The 20,090-nt window shown below is 38.9% G+C and overlaps 1 protein-coding gene across 1 annotated transcript in view; it reads left to right on the top strand.

Moving 5' to 3' along the window:
* Positions 1-1,184: 1,184 nt before the first annotated feature.
* The window catches only part of LOC123968497 (lysophosphatidylcholine acyltransferase 1), a 30,415-nt gene continuing 11,509 nt past the window's right edge, over positions 1,185-20,090 (top strand). Inside the window, exons 1-7 of the mRNA XM_046045313.1 lie at positions 1,185-1,609; positions 9,161-9,300; positions 11,015-11,229; positions 14,505-14,617; positions 15,762-15,822; positions 16,341-16,399; positions 19,028-19,062. Of these exons, the coding sequence (XP_045901269.1) occupies positions 1,490-1,609; positions 9,161-9,300; positions 11,015-11,229; positions 14,505-14,617; positions 15,762-15,822; positions 16,341-16,399; positions 19,028-19,062 (743 nt within the window). The 5' untranslated portion in view covers positions 1,185-1,489. The remainder of the gene's footprint in view (positions 1,610-9,160; positions 9,301-11,014; positions 11,230-14,504; positions 14,618-15,761; positions 15,823-16,340; positions 16,400-19,027; positions 19,063-20,090) is intronic.

The raw sequence follows: 20,090 nt of genomic DNA, 5'->3' as shown, positions 1-20,090 counted from the left end.
AGTGTTACAACCATACTCGGTCTCCCCTACGTTTATTCATTCAAATAATTAATCTAAACATTTGGACTTTAGGAACACACTAAACAGATATACCGTATGTTATCATTTGTGACTAAAATCAACTTGTGTTAACTCGTTGCATATGATTTATAGTTTCCCACAATTATGCATTGATGACATACTGTATATACCATATATTTATATAGAATGTCTATACATATAATATGTATGATGTAATGTCATATATGCTTGTTATGAGTCATTTCACAAAACCAATAATTGCACTCAGAGCATCACACCTACTCAATTACGTATGTACACATACATGCAGACTAAGGACAGATACAGCTCTCTGGACCACACAACCCACTTTATAGTACATTTTTAACCTAGCCATCCAATAATAAACACCAACTTCTATGACTCCCACGCTTCTGCTACATGAAGAGATGGATACCAATTCTAGTCCGCTAATAATAGGTATAACCTCTCCTTTTGTTCTAAGCAGAGCAGGCGGTACTGCCTCCTCATTAGCAGCCTTATCTCACCAGAGTGCTCTAAAAGATAGATATATAGACAGATAGATAGATGTGTTGGAGCGCACATCACGGGTCAAAGAGAATATTGATAAAATATATTGATAAATAGATCTTATCCAGAGATGGAAAAAGGTAGTTATACAGAGTGCCAAGCTACACAATTGTAAGCTGTTTGCACAAAGATATGGTGAGCTGCAGGTTTGTCTATGTATGAAGCTGTGCATGTATTTATTTGGTGGACAGTTGTATTTACTATGCACACACACACACACACACACACACACACACACACACACACACACACACACAGAAACACTTAAGTTGTACAAAGCACTCTGTCCACCATAACTCAAAAGAGCACTGCAAGAAATCCTAATGTTTTGAAGCTTTTAGTCCAGTTAGGGTCGCATTCCCTGTGAGACATAAAAAAAATAAAATAAAAAAAAACAAAACTCACACAGCAACAGTCCAAAAATATATCAAAAACAACACGGGTTGGTTGTAGGGCTGCTGTATTGGTTTACCTTGTACATTTGTGCTGCTTTTGTTGCGATGTTTTGGACGGATTTGGAGTCGGCATCACATCGTGCTATGTACACAATGATGTGGATACGAAAGATGTGCCCCGCGCATGCGCCCTGTCAGAGGAGCGGAATCGTGGCTCTGTTAGCATCAGAGCTAGCAGACTGGTAGGGGAAGGCGTCCTGCGCACTGTAGGCAGAAAGAAATCGGCGACTTCAGATATCCTCAGCTAATCCTTGAGCTAACCATTATCCCTCCATGCTGTCCGGGAAAGGAAGATAACGATAATAACCCTGCACTGCCACCTCGATTAGCTAGCAAGACAGAAAGGGAACTGCGTTTTGCTGTGAGGAGTCTTCCTTTCTGCCAGAATCACTTTACTGTTTTGATTATAGCTGACACCTCGACTAACCTCAGTTCTTGTAAGAATGAGGTTGCCGAGTAACAGACAGTGTGCGATGGAAGGAGATGGGAAGAAGATGGACCAGTTTCCGTTCAGAAACCCTTTTGTGCACGTCTTGAAATTCACCCCTCTGGAAAAGGCAAAGGTAAAAAAAAAAAAAAAATCATGTTTGTATGCAAATGATTTACTCTTGCACGGATATGTTAACTTGCTGTTTTACTAGTTTGTAGAACATTAACATCGTGGTTCGACACAGTGCTGAAGCTGTCACCATCATGTAACTTGTCAGTGTTTCCTGATTGCATGTAGTCAGATTGTAACGTTATGAGCTAGTATTAGCGAGACAGCTAACAGTGGCTACATACATTTTGCGTTCTCCCTTCTATCTTGTTGGCTTGTTGCCGTGCCTCAGTGCTGCTGTAAAGGGCTAAGAGTGATTTCAAAAAGTGCTGTTTTGCTGCAGCAACGGCATGTATTTCACGCATGAGAATATTTACCAAGAACATCCCAGGAATCTGCTAACAAGCCACTAAAATGAAATACAGGTTTTGAGCATGGCCGCCTGTCCAGAATGGGCCTAGCTTGTTGCTCTTTAATTGTCATCATAGCTATTACAAACGGAGTATGTTGTTTGGTAATGTTAGCTTTAACCAAGATGTCAGGTTTTTGCGGGAACAATTAAAATCGTTATTTAATTTAAGTACGGTAACGTTTTCTAGCTTCACATGCCTTTTTTATTGCTTTGTTGGTCATCACGGTGCGTCCCACTCCAAAGGGAAACCAACACGTGTGGCTTGTGGAGGGAGGAGAATGGGATGGAAAACTGACTGGCATGTTCATGTTTATCCTCATCTACAACTTACATACAGTTTCCCCGGTTGTTGAAGTTCATACGTGTTTGCCAATCTCGTTTAAAAAGAGATTAGTTGCCTGATTACATTGTACTCTGTTGCAGCATTCAACAGATAGCCCATGCAACCTAGCTATCTGTCATTTCTGATGATAATCAGATTTACAGCTTTCAGGTTTCCCTGCAAAATGTGTTAACTTTAAGGACACTTCAAGCTTCCCGTCAGTTGTTTTATTGCTCATAAACTATGATAAGGTACTACCAGGATGCAGCCTGCAGAGACATTACAGCAATTTAAAAGGCTTCTTTTATATGATTGATATTGCACACATGGCAGTTTAAACTGTGGCCTTCTTGCAAATACTGCAACATGTGGCAATATGCACACATTATCATGTTCTTTCAAAGTGAGGCTCAAGAAGCTGTGTCCCTGTTGAACACTATACTACTACTTGTCACTTTGAACACTAGAAAGTAGAAAAAAAACATTGTTAAACAAATAAATAAATGTATCACTTCTTGGCAAAACCGGTTTGCTTATATCTTTTACTTCCTGTAGGTACAAAACAGTAAAGCTCATTAATTTCTCGTACATTAACTGCCGACATGGTTACCATAAAGATTAGGGTATACTGTAGAGTATTTGTAAACAGTCTGGAATGGGGATATAGCTGTAAGGTATTTTCAGTATCAGAGTTCAGTCTAATGGAAGAGCCTCATTTTAATTAATTGCGTTACTCTGGCATAGCAAGTATAAGAGCGTATCTTGTTACAAGTAAAAATAGTGACCTAGGGAGGTGCACACACATCCCCGAGTGAAAGAAGGTAGATCGTCAGGTGCATCAAAGCCAAGGGTATAGGTAGGTTTTCTGGTTTCTCCTATAAGGCTGACTTAATGAAGTCAAGGAAGTTATTAATGGAGCAATGGTCTTAGCTAATTTGTTTAGACCAATGATGATGTAATTACTCTGAAAGCTTGTTTTCTGCAGTCTTTTTTTTTTTTTTTTTTTTTTTCTCAGCAGCCATTCCATTTGGTTATGCAAACATGTGTTGTAGCTTTACATTAAAGACATCATGGAGGCTAGGTACTTAAAACCGGTTTCTGGTCAACACTAAGTGCTGAACCAAAAGTGGGTCATGAAGTAATGGAATTTAGTTCCCTAGTTGTTCTGATGTAACTGATGATTTTTTTCAGCAAGTTGCACTAGTCTTGGCTTTCACATCCACAGCAGCACGAGGAAGACGCAATCTGAACATTAACACTGAAGACTAGAGCAAGTGATTGTCTACTGGCTGACTACCCGACAGGCAGACAAACCCAATGAATCAGTTTGTGGGTTCAAAGAGAAAAGTGATTGTAGTGTGTGCCCCTTGTCTGTTGTGTAAGCACGCTGCCAAGTGACTGCATGGCATGAGATTGCACAGGATTGTTTCACCAGTCTTTAGTTACAAGTCCTGTAATGAAATGGATCAGGTTTGTTTGTGTTTGCATTGGCTGGCCAGAGATCGATAAGATTGCCTTTAAATTGTATTTTGACAAGTAAATAATTTTTGGCTATATTAGATTTGTTAAACCCTCTAGAGTGCCCGCTAGAAGGGGTAACCGACTGTAATAGGAACAGATGAGTTTTGTCAAATTAAACCAGGCCATGACAGTATGCTTGGTATTAGACCTTAAAGCTACATTACTGCCTGTAAGTGCAGGCTAAAGGCCTGGAAGCTAATAGACTGTAGCTGAATTAACAGCTCTCCTATATGTAACAAGCCAAATTGGCCTTGTTGCTCACAGTGATGAGTCTGTGTACAGCAGACCATACACTTTAGAGGAACTGGAGAACATTTATGTCTTTGCTAAGCCGTGAATTATTTGTTTTGTTTTTTTGGGCATAGGTGGTTGCTGTCCAGAAAAAAGGGGCACTGGTAGGAATATGCTACACATGTCTGACTAATAGCCACTTTAGTCAGTTGCCCCGAATATTGGGGCAGCTGTAGAGACTTGTAGGTACTCATTAGTAAACTATACTGTAATTGAGTAGCCTGACCTTTCGATCCATATAAATATGTTCTTGCCGTTTTGCACCCTGATAAGCTAATTAATTGAGCTACAGAGCTGATTGACATAGGCATAATGTGAGAACATATTGCAGTGTTTTTGTTACTGATTCAGGTGTATCAGCAAACATTCCAGTCCTAATCTAGCCCTAAACCCTAAAAGTTGGTACGGTGGTCAGAGGGCAAGCTGCTAATGTTAAAGTTAATGTAATTCCCAGCTTAGCTTTGACAAACCTAATTTAAATTCCTTGTGTGATTTATTGGGGAACTCCACAAAGACCTAGATCTGTTTGATCCTGCCAGAGCAGCAATGAGTCAATAGCTTATTCCCACACTACATAGATGAGTATTTCTGTGGATGGACTTCAGAAGTAGGCAACTGATGTGTTCTCACAAGAGCAGACATACAAATGCATTAGACAGAATATTGAGCCATAGGTTATTAGGCTATATATGTATTACGATAAATACGATAATTGTTCTGTAAATTCAGTTAAGAAATGGTTTAAAAATAACCATACCGTACTAGGGCTGAACGATTTTGAAAAAAAAAAATCTTATTGCAATGTGATTTGCGATATTAGAGGGAATGATCATTTTCATTCATAAACATATTTAAATGATTATGATGTGATTTCTGCCAGGATCTATACCAAACAATGATATTTTATTAAGTCTGTGGGAAATTGCTGTGTTCCATTTACATCGCAAGTTAGTTGTCGGAGCTGGGAATGACGTCATGCCCGAGTTGACGGCGTTGTAGTTACATATCAGAAAACCTTGCACGGCCAGCAGTTGTTTACAACTAGCCAGGTTAGCCATTGTTACCAATGCCGGTTGAAAACGCCCTACGCGGTATTTACGCAACATGTCCACAGACAGCAGTTGGACAGTACTTTGTGTACAAAAAATTTCATATGAGACACAAATACATAGAAGTGCTAATAAACAGTATAAACTATAGCTTTCACTAACTGTTGACATATGGAGCAGCCACCATGGAACAAATAAACCTGCAACAGAGCGGTTCTTGGAATTTCTGACTTCCCAGTATAACTGGAACATGCCATATGATGTGTAGGCCAGGATGTCTCTGCAGCATGACAATACAATTTAATTTAAAATGGTATTTTGACTCGTATTTCGCCTTTAACAAATATTGCATCTCCTGCAATGTGAAATTGCCCTGTATCGTACTTCATCACATTTGATAATTTTCTTCTCATGTTTCTGTCATGTTGCCCAACTCTATGGCGGAGTTGGTCTACTTTGGAAAATCTGTAACAGAACAATAACTTAAATATATATCATAACATATGGATATCAAGATAGTGCACTAATAATTACTGAAGTATTCATTTTGCTTGTATGCCCCATTGCGACACGGTAACCCTAGTTTGAGAAATGAAACATTCTGCTGTGGTTACTCGCGTACCTTAAACAAAATCCAACAAAATTGTTCAGGCTTGTAAGTGTGAAACATCTGCATTTTGTTGACAGGAAGCACGTCCCTACTACCACTAAAAATGTTACAGTTCTCTGTTAGTTCATTTTGCACAACTTCCTGTTTCAGTGTAGATTTAGTTAAGAAAAGTCTATAAAACCTCATAGAAAGCATGCTTGCTTTGTAACCACTGTCTGTCATTTGAAGATCATATATATACCTATGACCTGATTACACTGAAAAACAAGTAGGTTTAATGGCCTTCAGCAGCATGATGGGCCCACAGGCTTTGACCTGACACCTCTTGGTGTGATAGTGCATTGAGTATATGCCTTTAGTCAAATTGGAGGTTAGTGTGGAACTGATTCTTGTTTTCACACACTCTCCTAACCTTTTATTGCATATTAAGAGTTAAAAATGCAGACTGGCTTCAACTAGGGATGGACATTCTAAGAAAAGCACAAAATGAATAGTTCTTGCAGACTTGAAGTATGCTAGCTTTACCTGTGTTACCTTTTCCAGATTTTTGGCTCCAAACCGTAGTTGGGAGCGCACTGGTTTCTTAGATTGATTTAGCCGGGCTTGTAACATATGGACAGACCTATCTCCACTAGGGGTGTGCATCTTCACTGGTCTCACGATTCGATTAGATTACGATTATCAGGTCAATGATTCGATTCCTCAATGCATCACCTCAAGGGTGGGAATTTCTATGTACCTAATAACGATTATGAGGCTACGATGCGATTGTAAAATGAATAGGATACAGATGCATTTTTCTCACTGTTTGACTATTTGGTACCTTTAAAGCAAAGTATTTGTAACAATCCAAAGTAGTAGGTAGTAATGAAATGCAGCTATTTAATGTTACTTCATATAAATGTAGCTAACATTGCATAGCATTACATTATTACAGCGTTATTACTGACCTCTGCTATTTTTATTTATGAGGCTGCCGTTATTAGTATAGAGACAGATACGTGTTGAACTACGCACTTAACAACGCTCCAGCCAAACCACATTCACTCCACCTTAATATATCTGTTCCTTTTTTGTCTCGTATAGTGTAGTAATATGTTTGTGTCTTGTAAGTTGATTATTGTAATCTTGTATTGAGCACCATGGGCCTTCAGAAACAGCATTTTGTTAATTTGTGTACTTGATATGTGGATGAATGACAACAAACCAACTTTACAGCAGCCAAATAACATCCTGCTCAGCTTCCAGACCACAGTCTGAAGAGGAGATGTTAGCTAGCGCCAACTGCCTTTCTAGTATTTGGAAAACAACAGACAGACTTTAATAAACGGACACGCTGTGGCCTACACTGTACATTTACAGCCAGACTGAAACGTAGCGCTTATGTTTTCCTCTGCTCCGCTCGTTTTCACCGTCACCTACTGCCGCCTGTCACGTAGCTGTCATTTGAAGAAGGAGCACAGTGTGTGGGTGAAAATAATTAACGTGAGTTACCCATTGACTTTATTGATCATGTGAAATTTTAGTAGCAGCAGTCACTCACTCAATAGCTGCCTGTCTGCGGAGGGAGAACAGGGAGAACCACACATCTCCGTTGTGTGCACCGCACAGATGGTCCGGAGCTGCACTTCCGTATTTCTGAGTTCCGCCTTTTTCATTCTGTCAACATTACGATATCAATTAACCTCTAGATAATCGATTATTGTCATTTGTTAATCGATTCATAATCCTCAAAGTCCACATCGCGATGCATCTAAAAATCAGTTATTTTCCACACCCCTAATTTCCACACTGAAGTAAGTAGCTGGTAACTAGCATACCGTTCTGCTGATAAAGAATGGTTGTGAGAAATTGTGGTGGCGTTCCTACTGTAAACTGTTAATTTCCTCTGCAGCAGTGAACACGATACACAACAACACTGCTGCAACCTGAGCATCTAGCCCATCTTACAGTGCTGTAACTGAACGTGCCACACCGATGCCTGGTAGTTAGGGCATTACTACCAGGCACCACCAGTAAAACAAAGGAAATTAATATTTGACATATGATAGTCGCAAAATCCTTTATATATAAAATTAAATAAATTAATGACGAATAATAATGAAATAATAGCAACAGACTGGTAACATCTGGTTCACATCTGACTTTAAATTAATGGTTTGTATTTTGTTAGTAATACCTACAAATGTCTACACTGTCAACACAGAGTTCTGCTGTTTTAGACTACCCTGTTCTTTATTTTGTACATTTAGAGTATTGTTGCAATGCAGGCCCTATGGCAACAGCTACAATACAATTCCTAAGTTGCATCAGTACAGATAATGGTTTATTTTGTTTACTCATTCACTTTTAAGATGGTGACAAGTCTTGTTGCATGAATTTAAAGATGCCTTTTAGTACACTGCTCTCTGCTTTTGTAGCATTGCCTTTTTTTAAATTCTTAGTGGCATTCATGCATTTTCTTGCTTTGCGTCTGAAAACATATTTCAACAAATGCTTTATACAGTGGCTCACAAGCATCACCAGCAAGAGCCCCCCTTATGTTATGGAGAAAAGTACTTATTCAGTTGTGTGTTCGTTCTTGTGTAAAACCTTATACTCTGTATTTCTATAAAAGAGAGCTGTGTAGGGTAGACATATATAATTAATCAATGGAGCTTGAGAGGATCTTGGGGAAGTAAACGGTTAAGAGGGCTATGAAAACAGACAGAAAATAGGGTGGCGGGTCACTGTGATAACAGTGGTAGGATTAGTGGGTAATGTGATTTTGCAACTCCTCACTCCATATCAAACAAAATGCAAATAATAATGATAATGAAGTAAGCAATACACTGATAATGTAGACATAGTTATTTCTCAGAACAAGGATAGATTTTGGGGAAGAGTAGTTACTGTAAGACTAAGCTAGCCACTCTCCAAAATGTGCTGTGCTGCTTATCATTGTCCATAGTTTAACAAGCATGCTTGACATTAATTGATTTTAAATTGGCCATACTGTCAGACAAGAACGCTCCCTTGATAAGATAGTGCCAGTAGACTTCATGCTCCCCAGTAGTGGGTTGCTATCAAGACAAATATTGGCAGAAGATAAGTGCTGCTATCATGGAGTCATAAAAAGCTGTTAAGTAAACAGTCACCATTGGACCCAGACAGTGAAGAGCCCGGCTTTGGTCAAGAACCTTTGCTATTTGTAATGTTTATTGTACTGTATGTATTTTATGTATAGCATTTTTAGTGTGAAGCAAATAAAAAAAGTTGTTAAGTTATTCTCAATACCTGCTTAATATCGCTTTGAGACTGTAACAGTACCACGATGACTGACAAAACATATGTTGTTACTCTTTTCTCCTCTTTCCCTCAATCCCTTACAGATTGCATTAATGACGGTCACACTGTTCCCCATTCGTCTGCTCATGGCTGCGTTCATGATGCTGCTGGCTTGGCCTTTTGCCTTCCTGGCCTCAGTGGGCCGATCAGAGACCACCGTCGAACCCCAGTGCCTCTGGAGGAGGTGGGTGCTTTGTTATGCAGATGTGTGTCTGTTTATTTGAAGGTTAATTTTGTATTTGAGGAAGCACTATCATTATCACAAACGAGTAATATTTTCACATTTGACATCAGCAATGGTAGAATGGTATGGGCAGCCATACAGTCAACAATGCTGCTTTCAGTATGAATAGAAGATCACATGGCTCAAAAATACTGCTTCACGCACAAATTGTCTGACTTCAAACGGAAAATACTATATTGTAGATGTTTTTAATTGTAACACTCTGTTTATAGTACTCTGTTACATCAATGGTTGTAAGAATGCAGCTATGACAAGGGAGCTAAAATGTAGAACGTTTTGGGTAGGTGCTGGGCGGTATATCGGTATATCAGGTATACCAATAGCATTTATCAGAGAAACACAGTGATTATGTTACAAGTCGCTACACTGTGGATTTTACAAGAGCGGAGCAGGTAAAGTGAGAGTGAACACACCATTCTGATGTTATTCGTTAGCTACCACATTGGTTTTGTTGTGATAGGCTACATCGTAAAACACGGCTCCTCAACATGCAACTTAGCTGCTGCTGTGAACGGAATCACAGGAGGTAAAATCCAGTAGCCAAGTTCTGGGCGGGGGTCTGTGACTTTATACAGCCTAGCCTACTGCTGACGGAGAAAGTCACCAAAGTGGACATACAGGGAGAGAGAGATGGTAAAGCCCCTTATCCACTGCAAGGTACGAGCTCGACTCGCCTTTTTTTGGTTTTCCATTGTTTAAAAGTTGTACTTGTACCTGCTACCAGGTACTTTTTTTTCGTATCACATCTTATCTGTCTTTACATTCTGAGTAATGTTGAAACGTTTTAACTTAAATCAAGAGACAGCTGTGTGTGCGTCCCTGGTGTGTGTGTCGCGTTGAACATTACGTTGAGGCAGTTGTGTGTGGCGTCGCTATGATGACCAGCTACATTGAGGTGTACTATCTGCAATGGAAAACGGAGGACGGCCAAGTCGAGTTGAGCTGGTACTGGTAATGGAGAAACGACATAAGAAGCAGGGAACGCAGACGTGTTTGCAGCAGAGGTACATTAGGTCTGTGAGTGTGAAGAGAACTGAAGGAGGCAAATTCAATAAGTGAGTGATACTAAGATGGAGAATGAAGTCTAATTAAAACTGTGAAATAAGAAACAAGTTAAGTTACTAAAAATAGTAAAAACATACCTGCCAACCGGAATATATCGGAATTCTGCCTAACAGTACCCGGGCAGTAGTACTGTTGGGCAGTAGTAATATGACTTTTTGGCCATATCGCCCAGCCCTAGTTGTGGGTTAAAAAAATCACAATATGATGTTACCAATGTCATTTCTGAGTCTTTGTGGAGCTTTGAAAGTTCACTTGTTTAACCCTCCGTCTCAGTCTTGTGCTCCGTACTCCCTGATTGTATTACATTGTCTGTCCGAGAAACTCCAACAGCAGCTTCACGTCTCCTTTTTTTGAACACTTGTCTCAAACAAAGACAAAAAATACCACCTGGTTAATGAACATGCAGGTGAACAATGTTGTGTTTTTATAGGAGACTTGGGTATTGGTGATGCTTGTAATTGAAATGAGTGGGTAGGTTGGTGAAAGTCAAGGAAGAAGCTAAGATGAGGTTTTCTGTTTGCAGTTTTTTCACATTTTGAACTTATCAATCCCAAACATGCCCCTCACACATGCATCCTTTTGTTTCCAGACTGGTGGACATAATTCTGAAGATCATCATGCGGGTCATGTGGTTTGCCGGAGGTTTCCATTGGATAACTGTGAAAGGGCGAAGGGCACTGCCTGCAGAAGCACCCATCCTCACCCTGGCACCCCACTCTTCATACTTTGATGCCATCCCAGTCACGATGACAATGGCCTCCATTGTCATGAAGGCTGAGAGCAAGGATATACCCCTCTGGGGCAGTAAGTAACAAACACACACATGGACATATTGCTCTCATTGTTTACCTCTATGACTATGCCCTACATTGTGAGTTAAAGAACAGGGCTGCAATCTCAAAAAAAAAGTTTTCTGATTCTTCTAGACAGCATTGCAAAATCTTATTGAACGAAAGTACAGGAATTATATGCATAGGCACAGTAATTACAAATACATGCCTTGCTGTCGTGGAAGCAGAAGATATTTCCAAGAAGAAAACTTTTGATTTGTCAGCTCTGACTCAGCAAGTTAATTCTGTAAAACACTGTGATTTCTCAACCTTCAGTTCTGCAGTGTGTAAACTCATAAAACCATCTATGATGGGAGGTAGCAGAAATCAAATAGTCTCCTCCAGATAAATAGTAACACAACATACTTAAAATACTTAATGATATGGATTTAAAGATTAAAGGTTAGCCTATCAGACATAATTGCTGATAAGATAAGATGTTCCTTTACTGATCCCCTGTGGGGGAAATTCAAATTGGCACAGCAGCACAGGGCAATGTAGTGCAAAGTAAAAAGAAGTATACATACAATAAATGAGAATCTGTACTCAACAAAGTACAAAAAATATAATAAAAGTAGAGTCAGTGATCAACAATAAGCATCAGTGATTTTATTTGATCTAGGTGGTATCCCAAATGAAATCATCCACCTGCTGTTGCTGCCACTAAACTGTTAAAGTCACAATAAAGTCTTCTTTTAACAGTCATTGTGGTATTACCACTGCCAGTGATGGACCCCACCAAGCACAGCACCATTCAGATAGCTACTAACTGGAGTCATTGTCTTAGCAACATCCAGGGCCACATGCAGTGCTCAAGCAGGCCTTGCTCAGTTGAAGTCAGTACACACACAGCCAGATCCCATTACCTTTTGTAGTTGCCTGTTTAGGAAACAGCCTAGGTGTGTTATTTTAGCCTTCCTTTCTCCTCCTACTTATCTGACTACTAAGTCAATAATTTGCCACTTTGTTAACTCCAGGCTGAGTGAAGCCTGCCAAGTTAATGCAGTCTCACTTGTTTGTATTGGAGGATTTGTACAGAAACATTTGGCAAATTTACATAGCTGTCAATAAAATGCCAACCGGCTAAGATTATGTTTTGACGGAATCTAAGGAGCATAAATAGTAGATGCATCTTACAGTTTCAGGATCCATTGTATTTTAAGGGCCAAAAGTTATTCACTAATGTCTCTGTCAAACTGAAGTTTGTCTAGTCCTGTTGGTCTTGCAGTAAGAACCAAGCACTGATGCCTGGCCAAGCACATGGAATCCAGAATAAGTATTAAGACGTGATCAGCCACAGTGACGTGTGTAGAGTGTCTCTCAGGGTACTAGCTAGAGCCCTAATCCCTTCCTGTTGGCAGACAGCTCCCAGTTGGAATCAGTTTCTTCTTCTCATGGCCTCACGCTCTTCATTCTTCAGCGTATGTTATTCTTACTGTCCTTATTAACTTGTTGTCTGTCTTTCTTTTAGACTCTCTGTCTCAGGGCTTCCAGAAACATTGCTTATGCTAATTTTTCTATGTGCTGATGAAAATGGGACGTACAAGAAAATGCTTTCAGCATCTACAAGACCCCTGCAAACCTAATCTAGAATATTTAAACCCCGTCTTTGTCTGATCATCATTCCTTTTTCATGGCCTTGTATGTTTTTGCTTTGTAGTTCAGCTATGCTTACAGGTCTCAAATGCTACAGACTCCTCCAATCTATCCCTGTAGATTAGACTATGCACATGTGTTTGAGTTTAGGTATCCTTTCATTATGTGGTAACTTGGTGTTGATTGCATTGCTCAGTTCGACCCTTAACAAGGCTTTATTGGTTTGACACAATCAAATGGCCATGCTATGGGAAGTGAAAGTAGTCGTGTCACTCCAGTGAGGAAACTTTTGTCAGGCTGTCTCATTGCTTTTGAGAAAAGTGGAAGTTAGTGTTGAGTGGGCTATCGTGTGTTTAGAATATTTCAATCACTCTGAGTTACAAATCAGGTTGTTGCAATTGTGTTTTTGTTGCATAACAGTCAGACTGGACTTTTTTGAGGCATATACAGATTATCTAGGTGGTGACTTGAAAAAAATATCACACATTAATCAAGATATTGCAAATATGTAAAATGCATTACATTAAACCTTTTACACATATAATACAAAAAAAGGCAATAGCTCATATTATTAGATTTTGTAAAACAACAACATCACTCGATAATATCATTTTGATACAGTTACACTGAAAATGTACACATAGTTTTTACATAAGAAGGTACTATTTACAAATTTCAGGTAATAATTCTTAGTAACTGATCATCATCAGCCCAGGCAGCAGTTCCAGACTCCTCCGCTGCTATTATTTAGATTTTGCTGTGTCACTTGGATTCCCAAAATCACCCCACTGACCTCCAAAACTGACTGGACTTTTATTCCTAGCCTGTAATCAGAGAGGGAAGCCAGACCTTTCTCGCATTTGTGATGAACATGTGAGACTCATCTGACCTATGCAACCAGCATTGAGGATCACATGACCATATGTTTAAATCCAGAAGATACAGCATCTAAATCAACCGTTTCAATTGTTTTTTTCCCCCACATATGATGGAGTTAGGTTGAATTATTACCCCTGCTCCCAGTCTTTGTGTAAATATATATTTTTTTAGTTTTAAGCTATTCTATACAATTTCCACAACAAAGCATTGACCATGAGTATCACCTCACTTTTTAGATACAGTATAAGAAAATGTTTTATGACTGTAAAGTAAAAATGTTTAGCTCATATTTTGCCCTTACCAAGAGTACTTTGATTTGTTTCTGGAGAACAAGCTTTTTCTTCAACAGTGCCAATGTCAAATTAACACAGGAATGTTTTCAGTACAACTACATTCTCCCACTCTTCACCACTGTGCAGCTGATGGTTGTTGTAAAGAGGAGCTTTCTTTCTTCCTTGGCCAGCTTTTCTTAGCTGGTACAGGGAAGTGTTTGTGCGGCTGAAAGTATCAGAAGTTGTGATCATTGCAGAAATATTTATCGTTTGAGGTAATACAGGCATTGCCTGTAGATGTAAGCAGGTAATACAGGCATTGCCTGTATTAAGTGATCTGTCAGAGTTTCCCCCTCCCTCTCCCCTGAACCACTAAATACCCTAGAGACAGATCATGCAGATAAGGTTTAGTTGATTAGCTGTCACAGGAAATAAAAACAAAAAACAGTTTATGAATTCATATGAATTTTCTCTACTCTTTCTCTGCTTCTTTGGCTTCTAGCTTTGATTAAGTACATCAGGCCAGTGTTTGTATCACGGTCAGACCAGGACTCCAGAAAGAAGACTGTGGAAGAGATCAAACGCAGAGCCCACTCTGGAGGGGAATGGCCTCAGGTAAATGGATGGAAATTTTTCTACACACTTAAAACTGCGGTTGTTGTCACTGACTTCATTTTATGTTGTTTTACAACATTAGCGCCTAACAGAGGACGACAATATCAAGCAACAATCATATTAGATATTTTTAAACTTAGATGTACTCACTAGTTTTTATGAAAGTAAGTCAATTTAAAATTAATTAATTATGTTTGTAATGAAAAAACTGCAATCATACTGTCTTTCGTCTGCACAAAACAATGTTAAGGTTACAACTATACAACTAACCCCTGTTCTCTGATAGCTGGGGTGGGGGGGGCATACCCCATAGTGATATACCAAGCAAATCCTTGAATCCCTGAAAAGGACAAAGCTATAATCCATTATACCCAGCTATTTAGAAAGCATTATAAACAACTTATTGTACATCTGTCTTACAGCAACTTGCCATTTAATACAACCTAATACTACAATGTTTCCCACAGAATGACAGACAACTTTGGTGGCGGCGGTGGCTTATTTCTTCAACATATTAATTGTACTTTATTGTCTTATCTTAGTGTTTACTTATTAATTTAATCGGCTTTCTATTCAGTTCTCTTTTCCCCATACTCGCATGCACACACCTCTGCTGCAAACACAGCGGCGTGCCCCGACACTTTCTGTCTCTTTCTGTCCTCTTTGTGTCGGCTCTGTTGACTTTCTCCATCAGCAGTACATTTTAGAGAGTTGCCTAACAGACACAGAACCCCTCTTCAGGATTTTTCCAACCGCGATTCCGTTTACAGAAGCAGGTGCGCTTCATGTGGAGGTGGCTTGTTAACAACGTATCCTATGATTAATGAGACCAACATTGTAGTTAACAAATGACATCTGTACTGGTGTGTTCACTGTCACTTTACTTGGTCCGCACTTAAAATAAAATATTCACCAAGTCCGCGTCTTGTGACGTAATAGTTAACTATCTGTGTTTCTCTGCAAAATCCTAAAATGGTTCGCCAAATATACTTGAGCAGCCATTAATATACCTGTGCAGCATGCCCAAGTAAAGTCTATTGTAGGAATACATATGAATGCTTTTAGGCAAAACACTGTTCTTATTGTTCTGTAATTGGCCAACGTTTTTATATGCAAAAATATTTCAATTCCTTCTTTCCAACAGATCATGATCTTTCCAGAGGGAACATGCACCAATAGATCCTGCCTAATCACCTTTAAGCCAGGTAATGCTCTTCCATCATCTTTTAACTTATTGAGATTTTCTCTCTTTTTTGCCAGCTTTTTATTCATACCATGCACTGATATTTCAGACTCAACCTAGTGGGCATATTAACTTAAACTTAAATAAATTACTTGTTGAATCAGTGTCCAATTTAAATTAAACTGTGGTGTGCCTGGTCTTAATTGTTGAGGAATTCCTAAAGTTTAATTATGATGTGAAAGATTGAATCTAAGTTTTACCTGCTATTGAGACTGTGACTTGTTTTTGTGATTTTTCGTAAGACATATACCAAATGGGTATGAAATAGAGTTCTGCGATTGGCTGTATCTACGACTCATGGACTTTATTTGGTAGATGTTTAAATCACCAAATAAGTGCATATTGCTGAATTTATTACACTGGTGTTATTGGCTGCACTTTTTCAATGCATGCAATTCTAATTCTCATTTGTGTGGTCTTGTTCTCAACCCAATTCATTGTTTATGCAGGTATGTCAAATTGAAATAACATTTCTTGCAGGGGCCTTCATTCCAACTGTACCAGTGCAGCCTGTGGTGATTCGTTACCCTAATAAACTGGTAAGCTCCCAAGAAAAAAATCATAATCACATTTTTGTTTCAGTTAAATAAAATCTATTTGATATTGAAATTGTGTGAGATCAAACAGATTGTTTCTGTATGTATCCCATGCATGCCCTGTAGCCTGCTTGGCATCTTACCAGAGTCTCACTCAGTGAGTAGGTAAAGATCTTGCTGGTCACATGGCGGAAAGAAAGCTTTTGCAGTTATATATAGTATCCACAAAGGAGAAAATGTTCTGAGTAAGACACATTTTGCAAACTCAGCAGAATCCTATACGGTGGTGTGAGATCCTCCCTCATCAACACTTGGTGTTGTGGTCATAGTGTGGAACTTCTGATGTGCCATTGGCTGGGTTATGCTTAAAACAGAATTTGATGTGTTGTCTTCTAGGGATGCAGCGATTACCGGATTTCACTATTAACCGCGCTTTAAAACATCACAGTTAATTAATCGTAAAGGCTCCGCTACACCGAGTGTTTCTATTGCACGGAATGAAACTGTGGCAACTTGCATAAAACAAAAACAAAGTTACAGGAGCAGTGCACCAGCTTAAGTGTCGTGCTTATCAGAGGCTTCTGCACAATGGCTAAACTATGGCAGAGGGGCCAAACTGTGAAGCTTTATTTCCACCAAAGAAACAGCTGAAGTCGGCTTTTGGATAGGCTACACTAAGACTGACCAGGGTGTCACTGAAGATGACGGATCACCTGTTCAAAACCTTGCCATTAAAAGGTTGCTGCTAAAGGAACGAATAACTACATTAAGCTTCATGCAGCACCTGTGGGATGACCATAGCTTTGAACACCTAAGTAAAGGTAGGCCTAATACATTATATTAAATAACATGACAAGTTGGTATGGAATTAAATATAAACATGTCACTTACAATCAATGCCGTAGCGGTGAGACTTGAGCTTTCAGTGCAAAGTAAACAAACCAAGCAGGTGTAAACTTTCAGACCCACCGCTGTGCTTTGAGGCCAATTATTTTCAATGGCTTGGTTTGTTGCTGCGTCGAGCAACGCGCACCGCACAGCGAGCTCGTGCGCATGCCGCGGTCAAAGTAGTTGAACTTTAGCGGCGAGCAGCTTCCACGCAGTGCAAATTGCTTCTTTTCTGAAAGGGCCTTTATGGAAGACAGAACGTAGTCCTCTCAAGACCTTCAGTCACTGAACATTTAACGTTACATCCTGTTGCCTCCTTCTGTCTGTGTTGAGAAAATGTTGCCAGGTGTAAAACACTAACATACATCAGGAGCTAGACTTTCAGGACTATAGGCTACCACTTAACTGCATTTCAGTTAACGCTGCACTCAATTTCTTTCATTTTCACTAATACTTGAATACTTGAGAGTTGACAGTAACAGTTCAGTTTATTCCCCTCCTTAATAACAATTTCCCCTGGGGGATAAAAGTTAATATTCCTCTTATATTAATAATACTTACATATTATAGAAATATAATTGTTAATGTCATTAAATATTAAAAATCAACTTAAGTCATTACTAGTGTTGTGAAATTAATTAATGCATAATAATCGTGAAACTGTGATTATTTCTCTGACAATAATTGTACCAATAAAATTTATAATCGTTGCATCTCTACTTTAGACCCATCCCGATCGGCTACATAGAGAGAGGGGAGACACAAAGTTGTTTAAATATGGGGATAATGTTGCACAATTTCAAGACTCTCACTAGAACTGGCTGTGTGGGGTTTTGTTCACTGATAGCCTATGCGTGCTCAGCATAGTCGTTATGTAGATACAACATGTTGTGAGCATGTTGTTCTCACGTGGCAACAGCAGCAATTTTGATTGACTGTATTATTTTGTTTTATTCATGCATCAGGAAATAAAATGTTTATTTAATTTATCGTGTGTTTTAAATTTACTTCCCATTGTGCTTCAAAAACAGCCCATGGCAATAATTATATATAGGTAAAGCTTTCATTGAGAAATCATTAGTTTGCCCTGTTCAAGTTTCACGAACTTCTGTAACTGATCTTCTGTATGATCAGATGAGGCAGAGTTTGTCAACTACATTCATATGTGCCTGACATTCTGTGTGGAATGATGGACTCTTGATTTAGTGCACACCTAGTGGCGGGCTGATTTAATTGTTTAGTCTAAGTGTTTAGTCAAGTCTAAGGCATTGCTCAGGCTTGTTGTTAGTGAGGATGTCGGTAACCAACTTTAACTTAGGACATTGTGAGAAGGAATTGTTTGCTAACCTGTACTGTCTTCTGCTGAAGGAGATAGTACTTAGATGTTCTGCAGTATTTGAGGTCAGAAATGTAGTTGCAAAACTACAGTGGTGTCAGTCCTGAAACTGTGGTTAGACTATTTACCTGAGTACTTAGCCATGTCAACCCTGAGGTTTTCAGTAGTCTGCCTAGAGCAGTACATAGGTTCCCAGTACATGGGAACCTATTCCCTGACATAACCTGATTAGATAATAATCTGTTTTTTTGGTGTGCAAATAAGCATGAAACGTTTGCCCTCCTATTTTTTCAATAATAGCGGCCGGAAAGAAGTTGGTCTAAAAATGCATTGATCCTGGAAATATTTTTAATTTGTTTTTATTTCAGTCTGTCTAATAATGTCTTTGCTTCATGCACTTTTTACAGGACACAATCACATGGACGTGGCAAGGGCCCGGAGCGTAAGTACTTATTTACTTCATTTCATATATGGTGTGAAAAAGACACATTTTTTTTTTATTTTAAAAAATCCATTTTGTTGTCAGACAAACCCCTATGTAAGCTCAAATATACAGAACATGTCTAAATTAAATTATTGCTATATTGTGTGATAATGGTTTTTTCTTCCAGAGAACAGTCGGCTCCATAATTATTGATACATAATTCTGATGATGAATAGTAAATGGCAGTAAATTATCTACTCATTCAACATCCAGGTGCACATCATCAACCAAACTGGTTGGATGGAAGAAGAATTATTGAGACTTAACCTACACTGACTAAAAAAAAGAAGTGGGATAAAACGGGGGAGAATGTTTTCTGTATGCTTAATGGTATTGTCTGTTTCTGTTCTTCTCAAAAAAAAAAAAACAGTAAACATAAACCAGTCCCACTATCATGTATCATATTAAAGGTTGCCATTAATTACATTCTGCGACCCAAGTGCAGGCTGCTCTTTTTGGAAATGAGCATTTTGGTCTGAACCACAATCTCCAGAATGAGATCTCAAATAGACTGGAAGATTACTTATGGCTGGAGGAGAAAGACTGCCCTTATTCTCCGTCTCTGTAGTGTCCTCAGAATACTATGTGCTGTTTAGGTTCGCCCTCCATCATTATAGTGGGTCCCTGAATGCAGCTGGCTGTAAATATACACAATTTGACTAATTCACTAAAAGACACACAAATAAGGAAATGCACATAAAGTATAAAGTGATAATTCCTTCCCAGACATGTCATAGTAATGTCTCATTTTCATACATATTCATACCCTTTGCTCCAATGCTCTAAATGAAAATTATTGAAAACTAATAAAAATACCTAGAGATCTATATCCATATTCCGGTGTGCAAAGCTGTGAGAAGCATACTGTAAAAGATTGGTGCATATAAGCACTTGCAGTTTTGGTTTTAAAAGTAGTCAGTGAAACATCTCAGTAATTATGCAAAACGATAAACTGTAAAAACTGAAATATGAAAAAAAAAAAAAAA

The sequence above is a fragment of the Micropterus dolomieu genome, linkage group LG03 (assembly GCF_021292245.1).
Source record: "Micropterus dolomieu isolate WLL.071019.BEF.003 ecotype Adirondacks linkage group LG03, ASM2129224v1, whole genome shotgun sequence".
Classification (NCBI taxonomy): domain Eukaryota; kingdom Metazoa; phylum Chordata; class Actinopteri; order Centrarchiformes; family Centrarchidae; genus Micropterus; species Micropterus dolomieu.
This window is presented reverse-complemented; position numbering and strand designations above follow the sequence as displayed.